This window comes from Octodon degus, unplaced genomic scaffold (genome assembly GCF_000260255.1).
Source record: "Octodon degus isolate 3935 unplaced genomic scaffold, OctDeg1.0 scaffold00010, whole genome shotgun sequence".
NCBI lineage: Eukaryota > Metazoa > Chordata > Mammalia > Rodentia > Octodontidae > Octodon > Octodon degus.
This window is the reverse complement of record NW_004524586.1, coordinates 16,139,156-16,165,292: the sequence shown is the minus strand read 5'-3', so window position 1 is coordinate 16,165,292 and position 26,137 is coordinate 16,139,156. Positions and strand designations below refer to the sequence as shown.

The 26,137-nt window shown below is 46.7% G+C and overlaps 1 protein-coding gene across 2 annotated transcripts in view; it reads left to right on the top strand.

The window, feature by feature from the left end:
* Positions 1–26,137, top strand: part of Dock1 (dedicator of cytokinesis 1) — a 542,363-nt gene that overhangs the window by 498,940 nt on the left and 17,286 nt on the right. For both annotated transcript variants that reach the window (XM_004625582.2, XM_012513454.2), the window contains exons 39-47: positions 757–846; positions 1,683–1,787; positions 6,676–6,817; positions 6,945–7,023; positions 8,525–8,609; positions 11,937–12,023; positions 14,711–14,887; positions 16,134–16,217; positions 21,304–21,441. In XM_004625582.2, coding sequence (XP_004625639.1) covers positions 757–846; positions 1,683–1,787; positions 6,676–6,817; positions 6,945–7,023; positions 8,525–8,609; positions 11,937–12,023; positions 14,711–14,887; positions 16,134–16,217; positions 21,304–21,441 — 987 coding nt within the window. The remainder of the gene's footprint in view (positions 1–756; positions 847–1,682; positions 1,788–6,675; positions 6,818–6,944; positions 7,024–8,524; positions 8,610–11,936; positions 12,024–14,710; positions 14,888–16,133; positions 16,218–21,303; positions 21,442–26,137) is intronic.

Sequence of the window (26,137 nt, the reverse complement as noted above, 5' to 3'; positions counted from 1 at the left end):
TTCCAAGAAAAGCAAGAGACTACCATCTATGAACAGGCCATTATGCATGTGTCAAAAGTTTACCAACATTTTAAAAATTAAGTTACGTGTAGGGTTAGGAGTTAGGGGTTAGGGTTAGGGTTTAGGGTTAGGGTTAGGATTAGGGTTGGGAAAAAAAAAAGAAAAAGAAAAAGAAATTAAGTTATGTGGAAAGGTACCCTCAGTGTTGGGTTCCCCTTTCTCAAAATGATGACAGAATTTACATTTACATAATGCTTGCACATATAAGACAAGCTTTAGTTTCAGGTTCCAGCATACCCTGGTCACTCTTGCCGTTGGTACTTTGGGCATAGCATTTATTAAGTAGAACAGTTTGGGACAGTAGCCAAGTCAGGGCCCTGGGTTCCATATCCACGCTCCCTCTGCCTCCCTTCTTTATCTTGCGGTTCATTCCTCTAGGCGCTCTGGCTTCGCTGACATTTGGGTCCTGGCAGCCACAACTGTCAACAGGGGAACCAGGACGGGGTTGGCAAGGTCAAGCCAGCAGACCACTGTGCTGCTGGCTGACCCTGGGTGGTGAGGGAGCCGCGGGGGACCAGCTTGGTCCTGAGACCCAAGACGGCAGCTTCCAGAAAATACTTGTATTTTTCCAACATCGTTTCCCTGGTCTTTCAATTAACCCGACATGCTTTTAAATTGCTTTATTATGAATGATTGCGTTGCTCTGACTGCCAGATTCAGGTTTGGATCTCTGTCTTTTCTTCCTTGTAATCACAGATGTGGGAGGAGGCCATCGCCTTGGGCAAGGAACTTGCCGAACAGTATGAAAACGAAATGTTTGATTATGAACAACTCAGTGAATTGCTGGTAGGTCTTTTCTCTTCTGTCACTGCTATTTAAATGAACAGTCTAAGCTGGCTTTTCTTGACTTTCTCTTTTCTCATTGGGTTCGCCCCAGGCCTCCTCTGGTTCTGGCTTGTTCCTCTGAACTGTCCCAAGAATGTGGTCTCAGTATATCTGCTGGTTGGTTCTGGCCTCATGAGTATCCACTTTTTATTCCCAGGTCAGCTTTTATCACTGAGCCCTAAGACCTCTGTGACTAACTGGTACATAAACAACTGTAGGTAGTCTGTGTCCAGTGGCCTGGACAGCTCAGGAGCCTTTGAGTTTCCGTAGTTTAATTTGTGACCCCTTCTCCAAGATGAGGGTGAACACACAGTAACCAGACCTCTTTTTCTCTGAAAATGCCCATGTACTGCCCTCCAAGTTATGCTGTGTCACATTTGTTTTCATTCAGCAGATTACTTTGATGATGTTGTAATGTTTGTCATTAATTGGCAGCAAAGTAACTCTGTCCTTTTACATTCCCATGTAATGTACCCCGAGTATTTTATTCATACCACTTAGAAACCACTAAGGGCATTTAATCAGAAGAGAAACCATCTCTGCGCTCCCTCTTGGTTATTGAAGATACCTGTAAATCACAACCAGTGGCTAGATTTGCTTTGTTTATTCTAAACCCTTGCTGAATAATGAAAGATTAGTTAAAAACTTAACACCCAAACTATCTGTAAATATTGAATTTGAGTGCAAGCCTCAAGGGGCCTTCCTCACACCCCTGAGAGTTGCCAAGGCATAGAGAGCCTGCAGGAAGGATCAGAAAACAGCTGAATCTGAAATGCATTTGCTTTTTTTCCCTCCAGAAAAAACAGGCGCAATTTTATGAAAACATCGTCAAAGTAATAAGACCGAAGCCTGACTATTTCGCTGTTGGCTACTACGGACAAGGATTCCCCACCTTCCTTCGGGTAACTCTGGACTCTGCTTAACTCGAGCCAGCTTTCTCCCTTAGCAGACCGGCCCTGCCCGCCCCAGGGAATGGCTGGTGGTTGCCTGGCAAAATCTAACGGTGCCCTACCCCTCTGTGGTTAGCTTGGGTCCCAGAGAGGAGCCAAGCATGCATTCTTTGCTTGTATGTAAATGTCCATCTGGTTTTTCCTGAACAGAACTCTCCTTCAGAGATTTATGTGTATTTTAACTGTCCTAGAATGAAATATAGATATACATAGATAATACATAGATAATAGGCAGACAGAAAGTCAGATTTACTTTTTGAACCAGTTTTAGACCCACAGTTCAGCACCATAAGTGCATCCACATTATAGTGCATACATCACCACTCTCCATGTACAGAATATTTTCATCTTGCAAAACTAGAGCTCTGTATCCCTTAAGTCACAGTTCGTCATTTTATCACCTCTGCTTTCTGCCTCTGTTTGCTCGGTCTAGTTGGAGTCATGTAATATATTTCCTTTGGTGTCTGCCTTACTTAGCTTAGCATAATGTCCTCAGGGCTCATCTATGTTGTACCACACGTCAGAACTTCATTCCTTTGTAAGGCTTAATACTGTTTATGTACAGACCACAATTGCTTTACCCGTCTATCTGCTGATGGACAGTTGGGCTACTTAGACCTTTTTGCTACTGTGAATAATGCTGCCACAAACATGTAGGTCTTAATGATAATGAAAAATTAGAAATGGATTTCCATGATCATGGCAGCTTTGAATCCCACTGCAGCCCTGGGGCTGTTTTGTTTTTGGACACGTGATCTAAGTGATAACCATAATCATCTTGCACATGCCCATTTCCCAGGTATCACAGGAGACAAGAAGAGAAGTGATGAAATAAGTGCTTCCTGACCTACTTGGTAAAGTTGTTTGAGGTTTTTCAGAACCACGTGTTTATGTGCCATTGACCAGTGGGCCACTCTTATTTTGGCTTCTAGTGTGTTTTTTGAATGCATGACTTTCTCTCATCCTGGGAGGTCAGGTGTGATTCCTCTGTCCTTAGTGGAGCCGTTCTGTACCAGGAACACAACTATCCTGGAGGTTGGAACTAGAGAAGAGCTCTTTCTAGCCCCAAAGATACACTCTCTGGCCCATGTTTTTGGATGCTACAGGATTGTTGATTGTACAAGACATCTCTTCATACTAACACCCACTAGATGCAAATGTACCCCTTACTGCAGACTTGTCAGTCTTTTTATAAGTGGCCTACATGGTCCTGGCTTGTTCCAGAAGCTGAGGTCAGTTGACCCTGTCACTCAGTGTCCTCCCAGACATCTAGCTCTGTCCAGTCACTACCAGTAGTTTCTCCTATTGTCTTCATTGTACCGCTGAGACAGTGTTCCACTGGAAACCCAGATGCTAGAAAAAAGCTTCCTGTCCACAGAGCAAGCAAAGAATTTTCAGACATATGCTCTACATTAGGGAGAAATCTAAACATACATTAAAAAAAAAAAAAAAAAAAAAAAAAAGCAAAGCTGAGGCACAGAAAGAGCTTGAAGTTTCTTAATGTTGCAGAAGTTTTTAATTAGTGTCTGTGTATCTCCATGACGGAGACAGAGGCTGGTCCTTCACTGTGCAAATCTGATGTGCTGGACGAGTAGGCTCTGGGGAAGGGAGCCCGTGGTCTGCCTAAGACATGGCAGCCACCAACCGCAATCTGTGAGAAATGATTACCCCAGCATCCGGAGCAAGGCAGCAGCCTGCCCTCCGTACAGGAGGAGGCAGATGCCTGGGAGAGCCATGTTACAACAGAGCCAAGAACCACTGCGCTGTGCTGGGCTTTCACAGATTCTGCAGGTTGCAGGGTCTGCCCTGGGTCATATCTACCATCAAAGGACAAAATGCAAAGTATGGATAGAGTTTAACTGGCTTGATTAATATTGAGGTGACCTTCCCGCTACACCTGAATAATTTTGTAGGCCTATGGCAATATATTTATTACGCTTCACAGATCACCAGGCAGGGGTCAGTCTGACAGTGACATTAACGGTTACCAAAAAGTGGGTGGAATGTTTGGCAACTGAACGCTGTGAGGAGAGCCGCCTCTGAGCAGACTCGCTGTCCATTTAGCTCCGTTTTTCTCCAAAAATCAATCTCATTGTTTTTCTGCATCCATATTAATATTTATAGTCCTCACAAGGAATAAATATCTTTGGCTATATGTATGTTTTCCCGTTTTCATGTTTGAAGGGACTACTTCAGAATGCAAAGTAATTGACATTTCTAGAAAATGTTATTAGTGTTTTCTTCTATAACTCACTAGTGTTTTTCTATTAAAGCCTTTATATACATTTTTATTATTATGTCCTCTCTTGTAAGGCATAATAAATGCACACTAGTTTTGCAGGAACCTGTTATATATTAAATCTTACTGGATTTCTTCAATATTTGGTTTTATGTAGCATTATAAGATGTCCATACTGTATATTTATATTTCTAATTAAGAGTACATATTACTTTGGTTTTTACTTGACAGTTTTTCAAAAAAGAACAACATTTTTCTCCGCTAATGGTACTAGAAGACATACCTAACTAGAAAGTGGGAAAAAAAATAGCCCATTCTTAAACTGTTCCTTCTTTAGTAATTTGTAAAAACTAAGAATAAATTGCAACTAAAGAAGGAGACTGTCTCATTCCACTCAGGCTACCATAACAAAATACCTACCCTTGGCAACATACAAAGCCTGGAACATGATTCCTTACAGTTCTAGGGGCTGGGAAGTTCAAAGGGAAGATGCCAGCAGGTTCAGTGTGTGGTGTGACAGACAGGAAAGAGTAGGTCTTTTTGTGACACGCTGTCCTGCCTAAGATCCTACCTTTAATGCTACCTCCTCGATTTAAGTTTAGACATACAAATATGGGGATGACACACTATCCAGACTGTAGCAGGAATACATTAATTCAATGTGGTATAGGATCACTTTCTCTGAAAATTAGGCAAATTTTGATTTGACTTCAAGCTTAGTCTCAAAGAGAAAAATCTAAAATGTAAAAATATGCAGGAAAATTCTGTTCTTTTCGCTGCCTGCCTGTCTGTCTGTCTCTTTGTCTGTCTGCCTCTTCACCACTGCCTGTCTGAGCATTGGCACAGAAAAAGCAGGACAGCTGCTCCTGACTTATGACCAGCCCATCTGGAGAATCATTCCTAGAGCCCCCTGGTTTAAATGACATGTGCCCTGGTGCAGCTAAGTCCTACCATGACAAGCAGGGCCCCCAAGCTCCTGTGGGTCTGCATGACTTCGCTCACTCTCCTTTCCCTGCTGTGGTTTCTAGTGAGAGAGAGAGCTCTAGCAGAGGGCAGGTAGGTAGCAGGAGACAAGAGGCTTTGAAAACCAGCAGTATCTTTATACTGCCTACCCATGCATGCTGCTTTGTGATTCAGTAGACATTCAGAACATGCTTGTTAAACTCACGAAGGGAGAGAGACCTGTTGAACTTCATAAGGACCTCGCCTACGGTGCATGGACGGAGGGACTGTGTTACACCTGCACAGAGATGGCCTTGACAGGCCGCCTGTGTGAAGAAGAATGCTCACCTACTTCACCCTCCCCCTCAAGGTCACTGAGTCTAGCCATCTGTATCAGCCCAGATGGACTCTCCAATTTGAAATATGTCATTGGAAACAGAGCAAGTCTGGCCCTTTGAAGAAAAGCTCTATATACTTTGTCTTGTCACTTGTTGATAAATAGTGGTCTGCCTGGCAACTGACTGGAATAAAGGAAGTCCTGCATCCACCCATCTCCAGCCACTTGTCAGCAGGAGGAGCCAAGAGCCCAGTAGCTTCCTCTGTGGTCTGATTCCCCTTTCCTCCTGTTCTGACACTCAGTTAATGTGTCTCCCAAGAGTTGGCTCAAGGTGGACCCCCTCAAGCTGTAAGCTCCACCTTTATCTCATGCAGTTTCAAATTATTTTGGTAGCACAAAGCCCACTTAATTACGGTTCTATGGGAGAGGCAGGTGTCCACTATACCCCTCAGTTCTTATATAAGCTCTTCGGTCAGATCTGGGAACCCAAGTAATGTAAGAGTTGATTTAACATGAAAAAAGCACGAAAGTCCTATTAATTTTACAGGTATGTAGGAATCTTCACAAAAGAGTAAAGTCTGAACCAAAGACCAAAGCATGAGGCTTTTGTATTTTGGGGGCAGAGAATAACTCTGTAACGGATAGATGGATCCCTAGGATAGTAAAAGCCAGGGATGGAGCAAAAAGAAATGTGAGAGGGGCCAAATGGAGAAGCTAGTAGAAGAAAAGGAGTACCTTAGAGTTTGTTTATTGAGATTTGCCGCAGGCCCTGTTTTCCACACTTGGTATGGGAAGGGTGTCCCTCCTGGAGGGTGCTATGGGGCTGATAGGAAAACACAGGTCAGATGGCCCTTCGGAAGCTACATTCCTCAAGTGATTTGGGCTGGGAATATCCAGTAAGCCAATTTGGCATATTCTGAGACTGCACAAATTTGACGTCATTATGGTTTACCTGAGAAGCATGAACATCATTTCTACCTTGCCCGGGCTATGTTCATCTTTTTTGACTGTGTCTGAAGCTCTGACTGCTCACTTGGTTTTTCATAATTCTTTAATTGGTTGTCACTGCTAAGAATGAGACATGGGGCAGGATTTCAATAATGTAAGGTTCATTGCTGCCTCAAAAGGGTTGACTTAGATAGCATTTGTCCCTGTGTCCTTGATGGGTGAGAGCAAGATAGTTACAAGTTGCTCTTACATGCAGTGACATTAAAAAAAAAACAGAAACAAAAACTGTCCAGCATATTTGAAGCTCCGTGTTTTTTGTTATGTATCCTTTTCCCAACCCTTCCCTCGTGGTGTAACAATGTCATGGTTTCCAGGGAAAGGTCTTCATTTACCGGGGGAAGGAGTATGAACGCCGAGAAGATTTTGAAGCTCGGCTGTTAACTCAGTTTCCAAATGCTGAGAAAATGAAGACAACGTCTCCACCAGGCGATGATATTAAAAACTCTCCTGGCCAGTGTATCCTTTAAGACACCATATCAACTCTAGAGTGACTTCAGCACTCTCAGTTTGGAAGGCTGGGGGGCGGGGCATCTCTCTCTTTGACATCCACTGTACATTTGATCCTTGACCTTCTTGACATCAGACATTCAGTGCTTCACGGTCAAGCCGAAACTTGACTTACCCCCCAAGTTTCACCGGCCAGTGTCTGAGCAAATTGTCAGGTAAGCCTTCCAGTTTCCTTACCAGGCAGGAGAGGCTGAGTGGCCTTGTACAGGTCTCTTGCCAACAGCCCTGCCTCTTGAAGAGTGCATTTTAGCCCAAGTGAGCTTTCCAAGTGCTTTTTCTATCTACGAAGAGCGAGGGAAGCTAATGATTTCCAGCAACCACAGAAGGAAAGGAAGAAGGTAATTCATGTACCCAGAAAGTATAAAGTTCCCCCCTTTCCAAAGATCAGGAAACAACTGGAAGCTCAAGGGAGGAGGTGGCATTCCAGTGTTTTAGGAAGCATTCATGCTGTGTCCAAACCAAAAGCACCATATCTAAGCTGTGTCTGCTGTTGGGGTGCGTCCTGTGACTGTACTCTATAAAGTAGGAAAAGAAACTGGAACATTCATTCCCAATGGAGCACAAGATAAATACTCTGTGCCCAGAGAACTGCAGTTCCATGAGGTGGGATCAAGAGGTGGCTGATAAACCTCGCAGGTCACCCATCTACACTGGACCGAAAGTGCATGCCTGTGTTTTAATTGCATGTGACCTAGCAAGGGCATAGGAACAGCTGTATCGGCACATGATTCTCCGGTGCAAAGTGTCCTTTTTTGTGTTCTCCTGAAAGGGGGTGGGTGGCCGAACTCTTGAGGATCTGCTTATTTTACATCCTGAAGTCTGGTTGCTTCTTTAACTTGTCATCATTTCTTTGACCTTTCATCAGCAGTAATAGATATAAAGTAGAACTCAGTGAATTTGCAAATGGCTGACTTTTTGAGGCATAAATTTGAGGTTGTGGGGTTTTGGTTTCTTTTATTTTGGGGGGGGGAGAGAGAGAGAGAGAGAGAGAGAGAGAGAGAGAGAGAGAGAGAGAAACTGATTAAACAAATAGCCACACTGTTGCTTAGTTCAGCACAGGACAACAGAGCCTCCCCACCCAGCCCTGACATAAAGCCCGCCCAGCCCTCACCCAGTGAAGAGGCCAGGCTGTCCAAGCTCCTGTGCGCTACTCTTTGGTAGATGCAAAGTGTGCATCCTTCTTATCTGAAGCTAATGATATGATTCTTTTTTAAAAATAATGTACACATCAATTTTTAATTTAAAAATAATAAATTATTAAGTTATCTAAATAACTTGTTAAATTATTAAGCCAGAATGCTAGATTATTAATTAATTTTTTAAACACCAAACATATGCACTGACTATATTGGCCATTTTTCCTCTCTCCTTTGTTTCACCTTTGCCTCGTTTTTGCCCATTTCACTCTCTCTCAGCATCTCCTCTCCCTTGAGGGTTGGCGGGGACAGGGAGGAGGTAAGAATCTCAGGTTAATTTTTCCACCTGCCAGCATGTCTCTCCAGAGGCCGCAGGGAGAGGATGCCAAGGCTGTGGCTGTGATTTGGTGCTGGGGATGCTTTGTGAGATACAGTGACGTGTTCTGAGCCAGACTGCGAGTGTGCAAGCAAACGGGCTGCTTTCTGGGTTAAATATCTAATAATTTGTCTGTCTCTGCAGTTTTTACAGGGTAAATGAGGTCCAGAGATTTGAATATTCTCGACCAATCCGGAAGGGGGAGAAAAATCCAGACAATGAATTTGCGGTAAAAAAAAAAATCTCGGGGGAACTACCCGCCATCCCCTCCCCAGTCCCTCTCTCGGGACAGGAGCTTTCTTTCTCTCAATAAATATATTCTGCTCATAAAAAAAAAAATCTGTTTCTCTCTCTCTCTCTCTCTCTCTCTCTCTCTCTCTCTCTCTCTCTCTCTGTCACACACACACACACACATACACATGAATTGGGAGAAGTGTAGCCTTTCAGGGCTATCAGCTATCATGTCTGTATAATATAAACAGAACTCCTACTCCATTCCCCCTCCACATTAAGTAAAACTAATGTCATCTGACACATCACTAAGGTGATCAAGATGAATGTTTAAAGGTGACTCATGCCATTGAGGTGCTGGGGTTCTTCCTTGTCCCTTTGGGTTCCTGGGTTGGTCTTCTCATGGGGATAGTGGGACAGATGCTTGTAGTTCTCATTGTAAGTAGGTACACAGAGGTGCTGAGCAGTTACTAATGTGGGCTTCGCGGGAGACAGCAGTCAGAAAATGAGCAGGCATAGCTCCAAATACATGCTTACTGGACCTCGGTGGACCTTACCATACTGTACCACGGACTCCGCCTCACTACCTCTGACATGAAGTGCGGATTGTTTTCTGTGGTGAATACTGTCGCATCCCTGACCTCAGCCCATGAGACAGACCCAGTGTCACCTCACCATGTGCAACAACCAACCAGAAGGGTTCCCAGCCTTTGCCAACATTTCTCCCGGGTTAGAAACCATGGCATTAGAGTCATGAAAATGTTATCACATCCTTATAGTCTTGTAGAACTTATACATACAGACTGATTTAATGGATTCTGTATTTAAGGAGATCAAATAAGCCAGAGTTTAAAACTGTGAGCAGTTCTTTTTACTGGAAACCCTCCCTAAGAAATCCCACTAAGAGCCAGTATGGCAGGGAGGCATCAGCCCCGGGGGCCCAGGGAGGACTACCACACTGAAAGCAGCATTCATGTGTCAGTGTCCTGGAAGCTTCTGGGATGCAGGCGGTCAAAGTTGAATGAGCACCTGCTCCTGACCCAGAGCAGAGCTGAGACCACATCCACTGGGCAGCCTCAAGCTGAGAGGGACCTCTGCCTCTTAGCTCCAAATCGTCAGGTTCTTCCAGCCACCTGAGGCATGGAGCAAAACCTTCGGGAGTCTCCCGTGGAAGGCCGTGGTAGCCACCTCAGGGACGTTCCTTCTAGCCCTGAGGCCAGTGTACGTACACATCAACCAAAGCTAAGAATTGGGTGAATTCTAAACTTACCCCAGTTCTAACACAATGCTAGGGTTTCTAGCCAAAAGCCCTATTTCTTAGCTAATTCCAACACCTTGGACCTCCTCAGTGACGGGCCCCTGTGGTGTCCGTAACAGCAGAGGCACAGCCTAAGCACATCCAGCCAGGCACCCACAGGAAGATCGGTAGCTTTCTGAGAGAACATAGCATAAGCAGCCATGCCGTTGTGATGTAGTCTCTCACCTCGGCACTTGCTGAGTTCCCTCACAATGCACCCATCTGGCAAGTGTACCTCGTTCGCAGACTATAAAGAAATAGACAGAAAGAGGTCAAGTGAACTGCCGAAGGGTGAGCAGCCAGTCAGGAGCACAGCTAAGAATAACCAAGACTCCTGCCGTTTGAGCTGCACTAAGCCGTGGAGGTCATGCTTTTTCTAGATGGCCCCAGAGCCCTCTGATTGTCCCATTTAAAACTCATGCAAGCGTAGTGTTCAGGGGCTGCTGGACTTAGCTGTACACACCTGACAAAGCCTTGGGCTTTTAGAGGAGCACAGGATTGTTGGCAGTACTGGGAAGCCCAGTTCTGGCCCCTTCTGTGGGGTGCCAGGGCCCTTCGTGTTCAAAGGCAGAGGGCTAGGAAAGCTGCCCCACTGAGCCAAGAGGCGGGTGAGGTTACACGGTACCTCCAAGTCTTGCAAGCAAGCGGTGAGGCTCCTGCTCCCAGGGGTCACCCGAGGAAGAGGCTAGAACAGGATCGGAACTGGCCACAAAGCCAGCAGGTGAGGTCTTGACAAGCTCTGGAAGGGCCCACCTGCCATCCTCCCTCAGGCAAGCCCCTGGGAACTGTCTTCGTCATCATGTGGAACCAAAGGTACTCCTATAGGAAACAGGAGACTGAGCCTGTCCCCCCCTCCCCCGCCCCTGCAGGGCCCTTCCCTTTCCTCTGGAATCTCAGGAGTTTCTAGGATCCAAACCCGCTTTCTGGAATTGTTGTCATTCCATGATCCTGTCCATGTATGTCTAGATTACTACTGATGGCCTCAGACTCAGCTCCTAATGATCTTCTAGAGAGACTCACAGGACCAGGGATGGTCACAAGCCTGAGCTTGCAAGGGTTATGGTTTGCCCACCCTGGAGCTCTGCACTACCTTAAGAAAGTTACAAATTATGTTTCCTGGCTTGAGACAATTTCCCAAGCTGTGTAGTAGGCAATTTTACTAATAATGCATCTTGTGAAACAGATTTTTTTTCAATTTAAGATATGCTTACTTTAAAAGTACATGTATAGTACTTTTAAAGAAAGATTTGGCGGGGTATGGTGATGCTCCAGTACGCTGAGCTACTTAGGAGACTGAAGCAGGAAGATCAAAAGTTTGAGGCCAGTCTGAGCAACTTGAAACCCTGTCTAAAAATAAAATGTTAAAAGGGTTGGGGAGGTGGCTCAGTGATGGAGCATTTACACAGCATGCACAAGGCTCCGGGTACAATTTCTAATCCTCTGTATACTCTACACACACACACATAACAGTGAATACTAAAATATTCAAGTTTTTATCTATACATAATGGGTAACTTTCCTCCCTTTCCGTATTTTTATGTTCTCAAGTAAAGATATATAAAAATGAGCTTGAAGTACTGATTTTATTAATATGTGAGACGTCACTTTGGTTAAACTCATTCTTCCTTAATTTATCTGCACCTTTGAGTTTCTTTAGAACTCAGTGTGAGGCTAATATAGAACTCATTTTGACGTTTCCCAACTGTCTGTCTACTTAAGAGGGAACCACCCTCTGCTCAAGATATTTATGTCTTGCCCACTCGCCTGTTACATTTTCTTTGTCAAATACTAGAGAACTGTGAATGTGCCAGGGGACACCTTATATGTGCTGGGTGTTAGTTCAGCAGAGTATGGCTTGTGGGCTTGGCTCAGCACCCACCTGCCCTGCCCCACCCTGGACTCTAGTGGAGCTGCACCCTGCTATGAGCCTTCGGCAGGGGGCAGAGATGTTTGAATCCCTAAGATTTAGGACAAAGCCACATGCGCTCTGATGTGCTTCTCCTAACGTGCTGTATGTTCCTTCTGCAGAACATGTGGATTGAGAGAACCGTCTACACCACAGCATATAAACTGCCTGGAATTCTCAGGTGGTTTGAAGTCAAGTCTGTTTTCATGGTAAGAACACCCCAAGAGGCATGATCCATCCCAGTCCCTGATGGGGTCTGCCACACCCTCCTCACCCCACAGACCCTGCGGTGTGCGGGAGCACCCAGCTTGTTCCCCAGAACCTCAGTACCTCCTCACCCACCCCTGGTAATTTAGTAGAAAATCTATGTAATCACCCACAGTGCTGGCTGCTTGGAAAACCAAGACGAAGGCGGCTTCATTTCTGCTCACACGATATCTAATTTCAGTCATAGGTTTGCTGTTTTGACAGTTCTTTCCCTGAACTAAATGAAAAGTTTAAAACAAGTTCCAATTTACATAAACTTTTTACAAGATCTTTCTTCCTGATGGGTTTATTGCCATTTACATGACAAACAACTTAATTAATAGTACTTTCTCATCCTGAGTAAAAATAGCCTGAAAATATACCCCTCCCTGGCATTTTTTAAAGGAATGATGATTCCCATCTCATTAGCTAAACTTTGCCTTGCTGAGGGACAGTTTCATTTGCATGAAACTCATATTGATGGTGAGCTATGGGACAGTTTCATTATATGAAGCAGAGTCGGGCAGCAGATTTATTGACTGTAGCGAAGTGTCAGAGCTGTGGCAATTGCCAGTATAAAAAGATCTGATGGAAATCTGGTTCTGTTCCTGTGTCTTCACCGGGCATAATCCTGCCCAGGGAGATGGTGCTGGCCACTTTGCTTCCGGTGCATCCCGGAAGCATCTGCTTGGTTGACTGTAGGACTCGACTAGACCCTTCCTCCACAGCCGTGTCCACCTTTCTCTTTGCTGATGCCAGTATAGCTCAGGGCCCTTCCAGGAGCAGCTCCCCACATCTCCCAAGTCCCCAAGTTTACCAGATAGGAATCCCTTCCTTGTGCTTGTGGACCCCAGTGCTCTCTCCTGGCCCCTCCCTGAGGGCAGCCTCCCTGGCATCTCTGCTTCTGCAGAGCCCTCAGGAGAATGGAAGGCTGTGAGGAGATAGCTGTCAGGTGATGGAAATTCAGCCTCTTCTGTTTGGAGCAGGTGAGAACGTGTGAGTCCTGGAGGAGCAGGACTGTCACATAAATAGGCAATCATTCTTATCATGGGCCTCTGCCCAAAGCTGTTTGTTCCTGAGATTTCTGGGAGCCTGCCTGCCATGGAGCTTAATGTCTGTGAGGCAAAAAAAAAAAACCTTTGTGAGGACGCAGCTCCTCCTAAGGCTGCGCTGGCCCATTTTTCTTTTTGAAATCTTTTTTTCTTCATGTATTTGGTACAGGGTGTCACTGCACAGCGCAGACTCATAGTGATCCTCCTGTCTCAGCCTCCCTAGCACTGGGATTACAGGCATGCACTGCAATGCCCAGGTTCAGTGGCCGGCTCAGCACAAGGCTAACATGGCATGTGGTACGGGAGATTGAACCCGGGTCCTCGTGCTTGCCGGGCAGGAGCGTAGACCACAGAGCTATCTCCCCAGCCCTCACCTATTTTTAACAGACTGAAAGACCTGGAAGCTGCATCATCACAGACTGTCCTGACGGAATCCTGCTCTCAGATCCCCGTCCCGCACCGCTGCTCCTGGGATAGATCCCGCATCTAGGGGGCAGCAGCTAGCACAGACTGATTAAGTAAGAAGCCATTCTTTCAGGAGACACATGAGCCCAGGCGAGCCCGGGCCCGCAGCGAGCTTCCAGTTACACGGAGCCCTGCTCAGGAGTGTCCACTTGATACCGCGCGCCAAAATGACGAAGTTGTTCCTGGATGAACGCGAGGCGAGAGCCGCCTTCATGAGTGTGCACACAGCTGGCTGTGTTTTGTGCAGTACTGTCTGAGGCTGCCCCTCAGCAGTTCACAGATGGGCACGTCGGCCTCTGCTGACCGCTTCTCCCCAGACACCAAAGGTGTCCTTGGCACTTCACAGTTGTCCCTTTTCTGTCCACTAGGCTCCCCTACCATCTCTCCCACCCCCCACTTCTGAGAGCATTCCCCAGAGGCTGTAGCAAGAGCAAAGCAGGAGGCTTTGCAGCGCCATTTTCTAGTGACATGCAGGGTCCGTGGGCATGGGGGGGGGGTGCTCTATCGCACGCTCTTTTGAGGGAACCAAAATTATTGTTGGAGTCATCTTGGACATGGTTGATAGGACCCACCCTAGAGAAAGGTCTGGAGTCTGCTAGGGCCAGTCCTAGAAGGAGGTGTAGTGTATGCTTCACTCAGCATCATACCTTATAGCTGAGCCTGACAAGACTTGAGGGGCCCTGAAGGAGGACAGAGGCACAAGGTGGGCATGCAAGTGAGACCCTTTCCTTCCATGCTCACAGTGGGTAAGACTTGACCCTCCAGAAAACAAGAAATTGGTTGGCATGTCCCTTTGGAAAATGGACAGATAATGATCAGGCACCACTTTGGGCTATGTGTTCTCCTAGGGTGACCAGACATATACACAGTACATACATATACACATGCACCTGCATGCAAGCTCATACCACCCCCCATCGTGGGCTGAGGGGACTTGCTTTGTTCATGCAGAGTATCCACATGAAGATCCATCTGTGAGAATAAACATTCACAGTAAAATGCCCGGGTATTCTTGGCTGGCCCACAGGTGACCGTGCCTAGGCCTCTTGGAAGAAAATGCAGAGAAGAGCAGAAACTTGTTCTCCCACAGCAGAACCCAAGGCTGATGGGTTACTGCCACCTTTCCCTTGCAGGTGGAGATCAGTCCCCTGGAGAATGCCATCGAGACCATGCAGCTGACAAACGACAAAATCAACAGCATGGTGCAGCAGCACCTGGATGACCCTGGCCTGCCCATCAACCCCCTGTCCATGCTTCTTAATGGAATTGTGGACCCTGCTGTCATGGGAGGCTTTGCAAATTATGAGAAGGTATGTGAAATACCCACTTTCTCTTTATAGCCCCCAGCCCCCAGGATAGACTGAAAATTCCAGAAGCAGTCCCCAAGCCCCTAAAATTAATCATAGTCTGCTGAGTAACCTCAGCTGTGACAGAGCTATAGGTGGGCAAGAGTGCCCAGAAGCAGGCTCTGCAAGCCACACATGAAAGGCAAGGTCTGATCTAGGTCCCCAGGCGCCACGCATCCTGAGGCAACCAGGAAGGCCCACTGACTGACACACCCTAGGCTACTGGAACTCTGGAGTGGCCCCTGGGTAGCTTTTAAGAGACCAGGATTGTTAAAGGCCCAAAGATTCAATTTTAGAGATAGATAAAAGAGTTTATGGTAGGGATGTTGCACTGATCCAGTATAAGGACAATGGCCAGAAGTTGAAGGACATGAATCTAGGCAAACCTTGGTATCTGCCAACTACAGCACATTCCTTGCTGTTGCAACTGAAGGTTAATGGAAACCTGGCCACATCTTTTCCTTTCCTTCTTGCCTGTGGCTTCTTTCCTAATAGAGTAACACAAGGTTGAGCAGTTGGACAGAGGCCTGTTTAGTCCACAAGACTTGAAATACTTAGCATCTGGCCCTTCACAAAGAAATGCTTATTGACCCTTGATCTAGACAGTGTAAAAACTGAGATAGAAAGGGCCCTGATGGAGATCAGGCTGTCGGGTGGTTAATCATCTTTGGGGCAAAAAGCAACATGCTGCAGTCACTCTACCACTAAACTATATCCCTGCCCATTCTTTTAGTTTTTCCTTTGAGACAGGGCCTTGCTGAGTCTCCCAGGTTGGACTTGAACTTGCTATCTTCCTGCCTCAGCCCCCTTGTGGCTGGTATCACAGGTGTGCACAGCTTGGTCTGCTATAGATGGTGTTCTCACAATGCTCTATAGCCTTCCAGTGTAGGCCAGGCCCACCCAGGGGAGGTGCAGGGTTGTAGATTGTGGGCACTAGCACAATGGGGGGGGGGGGACTAGATTTGCTACCACCCAGCAGGACCGACTAATCCAGATGAGCTATGGCTTCACTGGGGTAGAGCTGCAAACAGCCTCCTTGACGGTCAGTGTGCTCCATGTACTGTGTCTGATCTTACCAAACATTTTGCCTTAGGTCTGGGGAGGCCCTGTTTTATGCACGGCTCTCTTGCCAAGGCCTGGTGCACTGTGGGAGTACAAAAGTCCATATGGGATGCACGGGTGCACTGAAAAGCTCTCTGTATCTCCACAGGCCTTCTTTACAGACCGGTACCTGCAGGAGCACCCTGAGGCCCATGGGCAGGTCGAGAAACTCAAGGATCTGATTGCCTGGCAGGTAGAGTGTCTGGAGGGAAGGGGAAGCTGAGTCTAAGCCCAGATCTGCGTGCACCTCCTCATACACATGCCTGCCAGCATGGAGTATGTAGGACCACGGTCAGCGTGTGCCTGACTCCGTGTTCCCCTTTTTAAGTGCCAAGAATGCCCTGGTTCCCACTGCCCTAATGGACTCAACTTCTGGGTTGCCATTATGAACTCAAGCACCAAGAAAATGCTCTTACAAAGAACGAGGTCTCTCTCCTCCCCTCCATCAGTGATTCTGACTGCTGGAAACTCTCCTTCTGATAGGAATACAGCAAAAGAACATCGCAGTGAGCTCAGAGCCAAGAAGCTCTTAGCCCCAGCCAGGGCCCAGGAGTGGTGCCTGAGGCACTGCAGTCCTGGAGAAATGCGGAGGTTGGGAGCTGCAGCCCGCCCTCTCCCCTTGCTCTAGGCAGCCTCTGGGGGTGGTGTGTGTCTTCATTAGTGTTGGCACAGCTGAGATTCTAGTGTCATTTGCCTCTCCTCTTGCTCCTGAGGCCTGCTGAGGGCCATCATGACAGAGTGGGTGAATCTTCCAGAGGGCGCTTTATGTGTTAGACCCTTTGGGCTCAGCGGTGTGGAGCTGCCTTGTCTGGTTCTCATGGGACCTCTGCCTGCACTCACTTTTCTACTGTGGGCAACTTGCTTCTTTGTGCCTCATTGTCGTATGCAGAGGCTAAGAAGGATGCTGTCCTCATAGTTCTCACCAAACCTAACCCTTCCTGTGAAGCTGAGCAAGGTAAGGGTAACAGGGCCTTTCCGTGGTTGGGGCAGGCGTTGTGCCCCGGGCCACATTGCTGAGCCAGAGTCGCAAACACCCAGTTGGAGCCTGCAGATTCTGTGCAGCTTCTCTTGCCTGCTCAGGGGATGATGTCCTCTGCAGGGATCTTGCTTTTATATTCTGTCCATCCTAATGGAACCTTATCTTTGTGGCTTGTTTTTCATCAGAACCTTGGCTGGTAGGCTGAACCTTAACAAGGCTGAACTTCAGTTTTAAGCCGAAGTCTTCCCAGTTTGCATTTTGCTGTACAATATAGAAGTACATAATATATGCATAACCTAAAATTTACCATTTTAAGCATTCTTTAGTGTACACTGTAGTGGCTTGAAGTATACTCATGAAATTGTATAGCCATCACTATCATCTCTCTCTGGATCTTATTTGTCTTGCAAAATTAAAGCTGTGCTCATCAAACAATTCACCATTCTCCAATCCCTCCAATATGGGTACCTCTCCTAGGTGGAATCATACGGCATCTGTTCTTCTGTCTGGTTAATTTCACTCAACATGATGACTTAAGGATTTAACCATGTTGTAGCATGTTGCAAAATTTCCTTCTTTTAAAGGATGAGTGATATTTCATTATATGAGCAAACTACATTTTTATGTATTCATCTGTTGTGTAGATCACTTGTACCATGAGTGTAGTATGAATAATGTTAACATGAGCGTACAAATATATGCTCATCTCTGCTTTCAGTATATGCCACAACCTAGAATTCCTAGATCTTAGAAAATTGATTGATTTTTTCTTTTTTACTACTGCCAAAATTTTCTGCAGTAACTATATTATATTATGTTCCTGTGAGCTACAATACACACTTCCCATTTTTCCAGATCTTCGCCAAGACATGGTTATTTTCTGTTTTTCTAGGTTTCTAATAGCCATGGTGCAGATTTGTACTCTTTTAACAGATTTACATTTAAAAGGAAATACTTAGATGCTGTCAGATTTCTGGATGCGCTTGACGCGTTTGCCCTGAAGTTGTTTTGTGAGAGAAACCCTGCCAATGGAAGAGAGCCTGCTCGGCCAGCAGTGTTTCCTTTGCGTGGAGCGTAAGCCTCGTGTTGACACTCTCCTTTTCTCAAAAAGTGGGAGAGAGCTGCCATTTGGAATGATGCTATAGAAACTAAAGGGGTTGAATAAAATTCAAAACTCCTCTGAATGCTAGAACACAAAAAGTAGTTTGGTCTGCAAAAGTTCTATTGATTTTTTTTTTTTTCCCTCGTAAGCTTTTACAGCAAATTGGATTTTAAGAGTTTCAAGTCCTACAGAGGAAAATAATTTGTTCCCTGGAGAGCAACTTTATGTCAGCACTGTGTCATCACCCCTAATAACTATATTAAGGATGAATTTTAAAGTAGCTCACAGGAAAGTTGAAAGAATCTGTTTTTTAGCAGCTTCATTAAATCAAAGAGTGAAAAAAATACATATTCAAAACATTACCTATGATTTTGCCTTCATTTGCAAATGTTTTGAAAACGTATGTCTTAATATCAGTAATTGAGTCTTGTGTTCATAAAAAATGAGAAATTTGGGGTTATCAGGATACTTTGTTCTTCTTTTGTTTTTTAGTTTGCTTGGTTTGGGATTTTCCTTGAAACTCTCTCAGGGCAGTTTTACGCCTGGGAGTTCCAGGACTCGAGAGCAGAGTTGTGTCCCAGGTAGAGCCGTGAGCAGATCTCCGGGGCCCACAGTTGCTGGTGAAGGATGGCTGATGAGTTGCAGGAAGCGCCTCCACTTCTCTCTGAAATGAAGGGTGGTGCCCACCTGCCCCTGTGCAGATGGGAGACCGGGTGAGGCACACAGCCTGAGCCTCTCTCAGGTTCACAGCTGACACCCACTCACGAGCCACTTCCTCAAAGGTGCAGCTTTATCTTCTACCGGATTTACCTGTCATTGTTGAGTATCCCTGCCAAGTGTCCAAAGATGAATCTAGACAGCCTCATATTAAACTGCTGTGATGTGTATATATTTGTCTTTTGAAATGTACAAAGTCAAAAGACCAAAACTCACTCATCAGGCCCAACTGACTGCAGGCATCTCCCTTTTGGCCCAGGCTGGTACTCCTGCAGTACTAAGCTAGGCTTCCAAATGTTCTGTGCTCCTAGTAGGGTCTGAATCTGTGCAAGAAACAGATAGGAGCAAATTCAAATGCAGCACCTGCCACAGGGAAGGTACTGTTGGGAAGGGCTCACTTTGAAAGACTGGATGAGGGCTGGGGAGATAGCTCAGTAGAATAAGTGCTTGCTTGGCAAGCGCAAGGGCCTGAGTTCAATCCCCAGTTCTGCAAAAAAAAAGGAAAAAAAACCTGAATATGTGACTTGCAGAAAGTCTGCTCCCCTTTCTGGGAAACTCTTTAGGAATGCAGATTTCAGGGCCTGCCTACAGCAAGTCATGGCTCCAGGAGAGGAGTGCAAAAAGGTGCCCAAGGGGTTGTGGTGCTCAGCCATTTCAGACCCTAGATCTGTAGCTTTTCCTTGTGTTCTGATCACCTCATACTTGGAGTGTATTTACACAGAACATCTTTTTATCTCCTTTCATTTAGAATTTTAGATGTACTCTAGCTCCAAATAGAAAACTGGTGACCAGATTCCATCCTATAAGAAGATTTTATCCACTTAGTCTCAGGAATCGTTGAGAGTGATGAATTTTTGTACCTTAATGTCACAGTCCAAATTGCAATTCCAAGGAGTACCAGTGCCTTAAGTCAGGTAGTCTCCACTCACATCTGCTAGCTTCTTCGATTTAAACAATCTGGCTAATTAAGAGTTTTTAATCACACCATCACCACTAGCAACAAAGACCATTGACTTGATTACATTGCATTTTGCATATCTGAGAAAAGCTGGTCGAAACCAAACATATTTTAGTATGCAGGTGGCTGTATTTTAACCTTGAGATGGCACTCGCAGACATACCTGCCCTAGCAGCTGGACAGACACAACACACTTACACGCCACCAAAAGTTGTTCCAGCATGCCTTTCATCCCCCAAGGCAGAGCTCTGGAAGCAAAAGCATTAGTGTGAACATTTTTTACTGCTGGTCTGAATAAACTGTGGCTTGCCCCAGGGAAACTGCCATCTGCACAAGACATTCATATGGAATATTAAAGCATCCCGTCTATTTTGAAATCTCACCTGCACGTTGTCCTCTTGGTAATAACTGGCTAGAAAGGGATAACAGGCATGCACCTTGGGTCTAGGCCCAACTGTCGGCAAAACAAGCTTTTGTACCAGTGCAGCCTCAGAGCAGCCGGGAGGGCTGTGAGCTTGGGGATGCTCACTTACTGCGCCCTTTCCTGGAGGAGTAAGAGAGGCAGCAGCTGTGTGCTATAAATGGCAACCCAGATACATTTTGTGCGTTGATTCATCTTGATAAGATGTCTTGAATTTGTTCACATGAAATTCAATTGTGTACTTATTATCCCTCTTACTAATAAATCTGCTCATTCAGATTGGTGTGCCAGCTTCTTAGGAAACTCTGTTTTTAATCAGTATTTTGATTTAATTACGAGTTATTAAGAGGAAGCCTCTTGGCCTGATTGCATTGAAGAATGCCTAACTCCCAGTCCGAGCACTGAAGGAAGCAGAGGCCAGGGACCAAAAGGGAACCTGCTCCCCTGCCCACCTCCTGTCGCAGCAGCGCTGGGGCGAGGTCTCTGCAGTTGTGAGGATGAAAATGTCTCTTAAAGGTCAGCGTCATCTCCACTCTCAGAAGTGAAGTGTTGGCATGGATAGCTTGTGACAGCAGTGTCTGCAGAGAGATGATTATTTTTAGTTTTAAGGAAGAATAAATTTAGTTTTCCTTTCTAAATAAGAATATCCTTCAGGACTGTATATACCACATATAATTAGATTCTTGTGTTTTGGAGGAGAGTCCTCAATTGTCTATAAAGGCAATATTCTTAGCTAAAAAAAAAAACATTTGCACTGTGACATGACTCTTTCCCACCATAAGTTAGAGCAAAAATTCAAACTGTAGCTGTTTGCATAGGAGAGTCTGTTTGGAGACCCATGGACCAATAAACACCAGGCAGTGTGGTGGGATGTTCCTGGTTTGTGGGACCCCACCCTAAACATATCCAGTTGGGAACACAGTGATTTCCATTTAAGCAGTCCAAAGTCTGCAGTGATGTTCCGGAGGGTGAGTTTAATCAGTTGCTTTGATTTGGAAACCAAAGTAGGTGCAGTGTGCAAAGCGCTGCTCTCCCACTGGTGGGCCTCGCTCGCTAGACCATTAACCAAGAAATAAGGAAGGTCAACCTCTGTGTTTCTCAGATCCCATTTTTGGCAGAAGGGATCCGGATCCACGGAGACAAAGTCACCGAGGCACTGAGGCCATTTCATGAGCGAATGGAAGCCTGTTTCAAGCAACTAAAGGAGAAAGTGGAAAAGCAGTATGGTGTCCGAGCCATGGTAAGTGGGCAGGGGTGCCAAAGAAGGGGTGTCCGACTGTGCCAGGTACTCGGGGCAGAAGAGCCAACATGGGCACAGGACAGCTGCTTAGGACGCAAGTTGTGGAGGATCTCAGCCCTTTTCATTAGTCCGTTAATCAGTCATCAAGCCACTTTCTTTTAGTAATTGGAAATATCGGCATCAACAGCCATTTATGGATTTGCTTGGTCACCAAATGCCCTAGTCACTTGCTCTAAACAGATTTACCATGATGTTGTCAAACCACAGAGAAGCTTCACAGTGTACCTGGGATTTGGCAGATTGACAGAGCCCACACCTACAGGCATTCAACACACAGGAAGAACTAAGTGACACTCGGGACAATAGCACTCCTAGTGTCCCAGTAGCAGAAATGGAGCCTGTGACCAATGCAAGGTCAAAGCCTGTAAGCCTTACCTGTGAGAGCAGGGACTGATGACTGAGCTTTGAAATTATTACCAGATACAACCTGTTTCATGGAAATGGGCCAGGCCAAGAAGGGAGTGGGGATTTCAGTGGCCACCCAGATGCCAGTGTAGACATGGGTATTTCTTAGGCAGTAGCTAGAAAGGAATCCAGCCTTCAAGAGCCCCAAGCACCAGTGAGGCCTGGGGGCAGGGTAGTCATAATGAGGGCAAACCTAAGCTTTTACAGTGAGTCTGTGGAAGATTTCTGAGTTACGGCTGGGATCAAGAGCATGATAGAAATGCAGCTTGTGATTTTTAATGATGCTAAAAGCCTTGTGGTTGAATCCTTATTCCGATGAGCCCCTGCCAAGCATGGCTGAGTCTCCCTGTCTCCAAGCCTGGTGCTTATCTAGTGAGCGTGTCCTTAGTCTCAGGCCCAGCAGGGTGTGAGCCTGACAGTGACACAGCTGCCCAGCTGTGGTCTGGAACTCTAGCAGGTAGGGGCCTGGGACTGACAGCCCAGCAGGAGCTGCTGCACGTACACGGGCTTGGAAACCGGGGTGCTGTGCCAGAGCATCCTCTGCCCAAGGCAGAGTTCTCGAGTAGTGCTTGATAGCTTTGGAGTTCGCGGCTCATTATAATCAGAGTTGAGTGGCAAGAAGAGTTTCGGAGTGCATCATAAGGCGGCTCTTTCAAAGTTCCACGCCACTTTTAATTCTTTCTAAGAAATAAACACTTGTGCAGCCTCAGAGTTGGTAAGTGAAAAGCTTCCTGTTCTATAAATCATTGAATGCAAATTTCAGACTTACAGAAAGCTGTCAGACTCACCAGGCATCTTTCTTAACCTTCTCTCTGCTGGGACACATTATTTCTGAGCAAGCCTATTCTAGGGCTTAGGTGGGGAGAGAAAGGAAGGACAGAAAGATGAACTGTAGGTGACGAGGGTGAATATGTCCTGCCTGCTGTGTGCCAGTCCTCCTGGGATGGAGAGTGGCAATTTCTGCCATACCTAAGACAGTGTCATCTTCACCAAATTTCCTGCCCATCTTCCTCTGGGCAGCCATGAGGCTTTCTGTTTCCCACCGTTGGGTGCTTCATTCCCAGGAGCTGCCTTTTTGAGTCCTCCTCCTCCAGCTGAGAACCACAGAGGGAGACTCTGTAGCCTTCCCTCATTTAGCAAGCCCAGGAGCAGGTGAGTGGCACTCTGATTCTCTGAGAAATGCGGCGTTAGAAGCAGTCTGCGAGGCACCTTGTCTGTCTTACCAACTTGGGAAACTTGTAAGCATCTCAGAGTACTTTGCAAAGCAGTATCGTAACATCCTGTTTCCAGAAAGGTGGATTTAAAAATAAAATGCCTCCAGAAAAGGCAGTAAACCATTTTGTCCATGGTTCGAACCATTCTAAGACTCATAAAGAGAAGATTTGGACACCCTCTGACGTAGTAATGCACAGGCCCATCTGGCCCACTCTGCTTTGGCTTTTGTCTGTCAGTCCTGGATCTCCAAGGAGCCACCATTCCCTGGGTGAGGGATCGGTGGACCCTGGGGCTCCTTGGGGAGAGACCAGGGGTACGAGTGCCCTTAGCACTGGCGTACAGCCCCAGGGGCATCGGCCTTTAAACTATAAGCTTATGAAAGGATTTCTGTGTTTCCTACTCTATCCCCAACGCCACCTTCGTTTACCTCTTCCTCTGAGCGTGGAAGAGCACGAGAACCACCACGGGAGGCCAGGTGCGCCCCGAGGACCTCCAGACCTATCTCTTCTGCTCCCTCCAACACCACCCCCACAGCCAACCCACAGCCCAGCATGCCCTGAGGTTTGCCACACTACCCTGACTAGCACACCACGCCCCACACTGGCTAGACAAGAACCACAAGTCACCCTTCATCCCCCACACCACACCAGTTCTGAAGGACCTCCCTGGGGGTGCTCGGCCTCACCTCACCTCCTGTGCATTTCCATGGACCCCTGACCTGGCTGCCTGCTTCCAGGGCTTCTCCTGCTCCTGGCCCCAGACCTTACAAGCCCTCACAGAGCACAGCATGTCAACCTGTCAGTCTTGGTCTACAGCTGACATTTGAGTACCATGTGGAAGGTCCCATTTTCAGAGAACTATGAAGTATACTGGCTTCTCGCCCTCAGAGAGCACTGGTCACCTTGGTTAAAGTCAGTGAGCCCCACCCCCTACTGCTCGTGATTCAGTGGACAGCTAACACCCAGAGTCGAGGGTTGGCTGGGAAGCAGCACTGCAAAACTCAGGTTCTGGACAAGACAGAGGAGTGCATTTGGCAGGAGAACTGCGATGAGTTTTTCTGCAGGCCGTGCTGGCAACAGCTACAAAACAAGGAGAGCTGCCATCCACGGTGTGCCAAGCCAGCCCTCTTGCTTCACCCACAACACGCCCTCAGTCCTCACGCTACCCTCAGGCAAGAGGATGGTCCCTGTGTGCTCGAGAGGAACTGAGGCTCAGAGCAGCTCCTTAATTTAATGCAAGGTCGCACTGTTGGTGCCAGACCCAAAGTTCTAGCCTGTCCCGGCACCTGCGCTCCTAACTTGCTGGGCCAGGCAGATGTAGGTGCCCTCACCTGTCCTGGGCCAGCAGCCTCACCTGTCAGTTCTGGGGGAGATTCTGGTTCTTCTGATAAAAGCAATGAATGTCCTGTTTCTCATTTCTAGAGGCTTCACTCAATAAAGACAGAATTATGAGGCAAACAGTAGAAGCCAGGTTCCAGTGAATACCCTGGGGTGTGGGCACTGCAAGAGTGGCTCCTGTCCCTGCTTGGCCAGAACCCTACCTGGCCATCATCTGTTATTTATTTGTCTTCATACATACTCAGACATCCTGGCCAGGACTCAACATTACCCTCCAGGTGACATCACAGCCCTTGGTGGCACTAGAAGGCCGAGGGGCTGCTCTCTGGCTGCCCTGACAGTCATCTCCCCCTCCTGGTCTCTGTCCGGCTCCCTCCTATGCACTGCTTGCTCATTGTTCAGCTGCTCATGCTGTAGAGATGTGGTTACTATGACCCATTTTATCACAAAAGTGTGAAAACACACTGGATGCTCTTAAATGCCAGCGCCAGAGCTTCACCCAAATGGCAAGCCGGTCAAGTTTCTTCTCAACTGTAGCCTTGATTGTAGCCTCATCTCTACTAGATGCTGCTTTTCCACCTGCTCGGTACATAGTGGGGCACAAAGGCAGCATCTTCCAAGCCTTGGAAATGAGCTGCTGGCTCTCTTCCTTCCACCCAGACTCAAAAAGGGTCATGTTGAAATCAAACCAGAAGCAGTTCAAGGGGAGGCAAGAAAACAGCCCCTGTCCAGTAGGAAAGCGGGATGGCTTGGCTAGGTGGGCATTCAGGAGCACAGACCCCTCTCTAGCTGATTCCCACCTATCAGCCTGTGAAAGAAATGGCTGAAGATGGTGTCGAATTGGAAAGATCACGGCTGCTGACAAACTGCATTTAAATGTAAAGGAAGTCAAAGTCCTGTAGAGATGTCCGAGAGACAATATGATGGTCCATGTTGTGGGATGGTGCCAAGACTGGTGGATGTAATGGTTAGGGGGAACCTAGAGGAGAGGAGGAATGATGCCTTGAGATCACTGGGAATAGCAAGGACACAAAACAGGTCTCTGGGGCCGGGAAAGGCTAGAGGACAAACCCTTCAGAGAGACAGCACTGGGCTGCCCAGCAGCAGTGCTGTGGAAAGGCAGTGACGAGGATGTGGTGTGGACCATCAGTCTCGGATTTTGTTCTAGGAAATGTTTTCACACTTGGGAATAATCTATAGGTAACCATTTCCCTTTGTTTCCTCATAAAAGTCAGTCAGTTACGAGGCTGGGGAGATAGCTCACAGGTCCAAGCGCCTGCCTGGCAAGTACAAGGACCCAGATTTGATTCCTAGTAGCGCACACTATGCCGGCCCAGGCACTGAGACCAGGCATGGTGGCACACACCTGTAATCCCAGCCCTGAGGAGGCTGAGACAGGAGGATCACTATGAGTCCAAATTGTGTAGTGAGACCCTGTGCCAAATAAATGTATAAAAGTTGTTTTTTTAAATGAATAAAAAAAAAAAGATTAGCCAGTTACAGTAGAGATCAATAGGCAGATTCTAGATATATATTGCTCTGTGCCAGGGTCCACCTTCTGTGGCCCACCACTGTTTGTGCAAATGAAGTTTTCCTGCAGTACAGCCACACTTGTGTCTGTACTCTCTGTGGTTGCTTTGTGCTGCCCCAGCCAGGTAGAGGACTCTGGATTCAGGAGG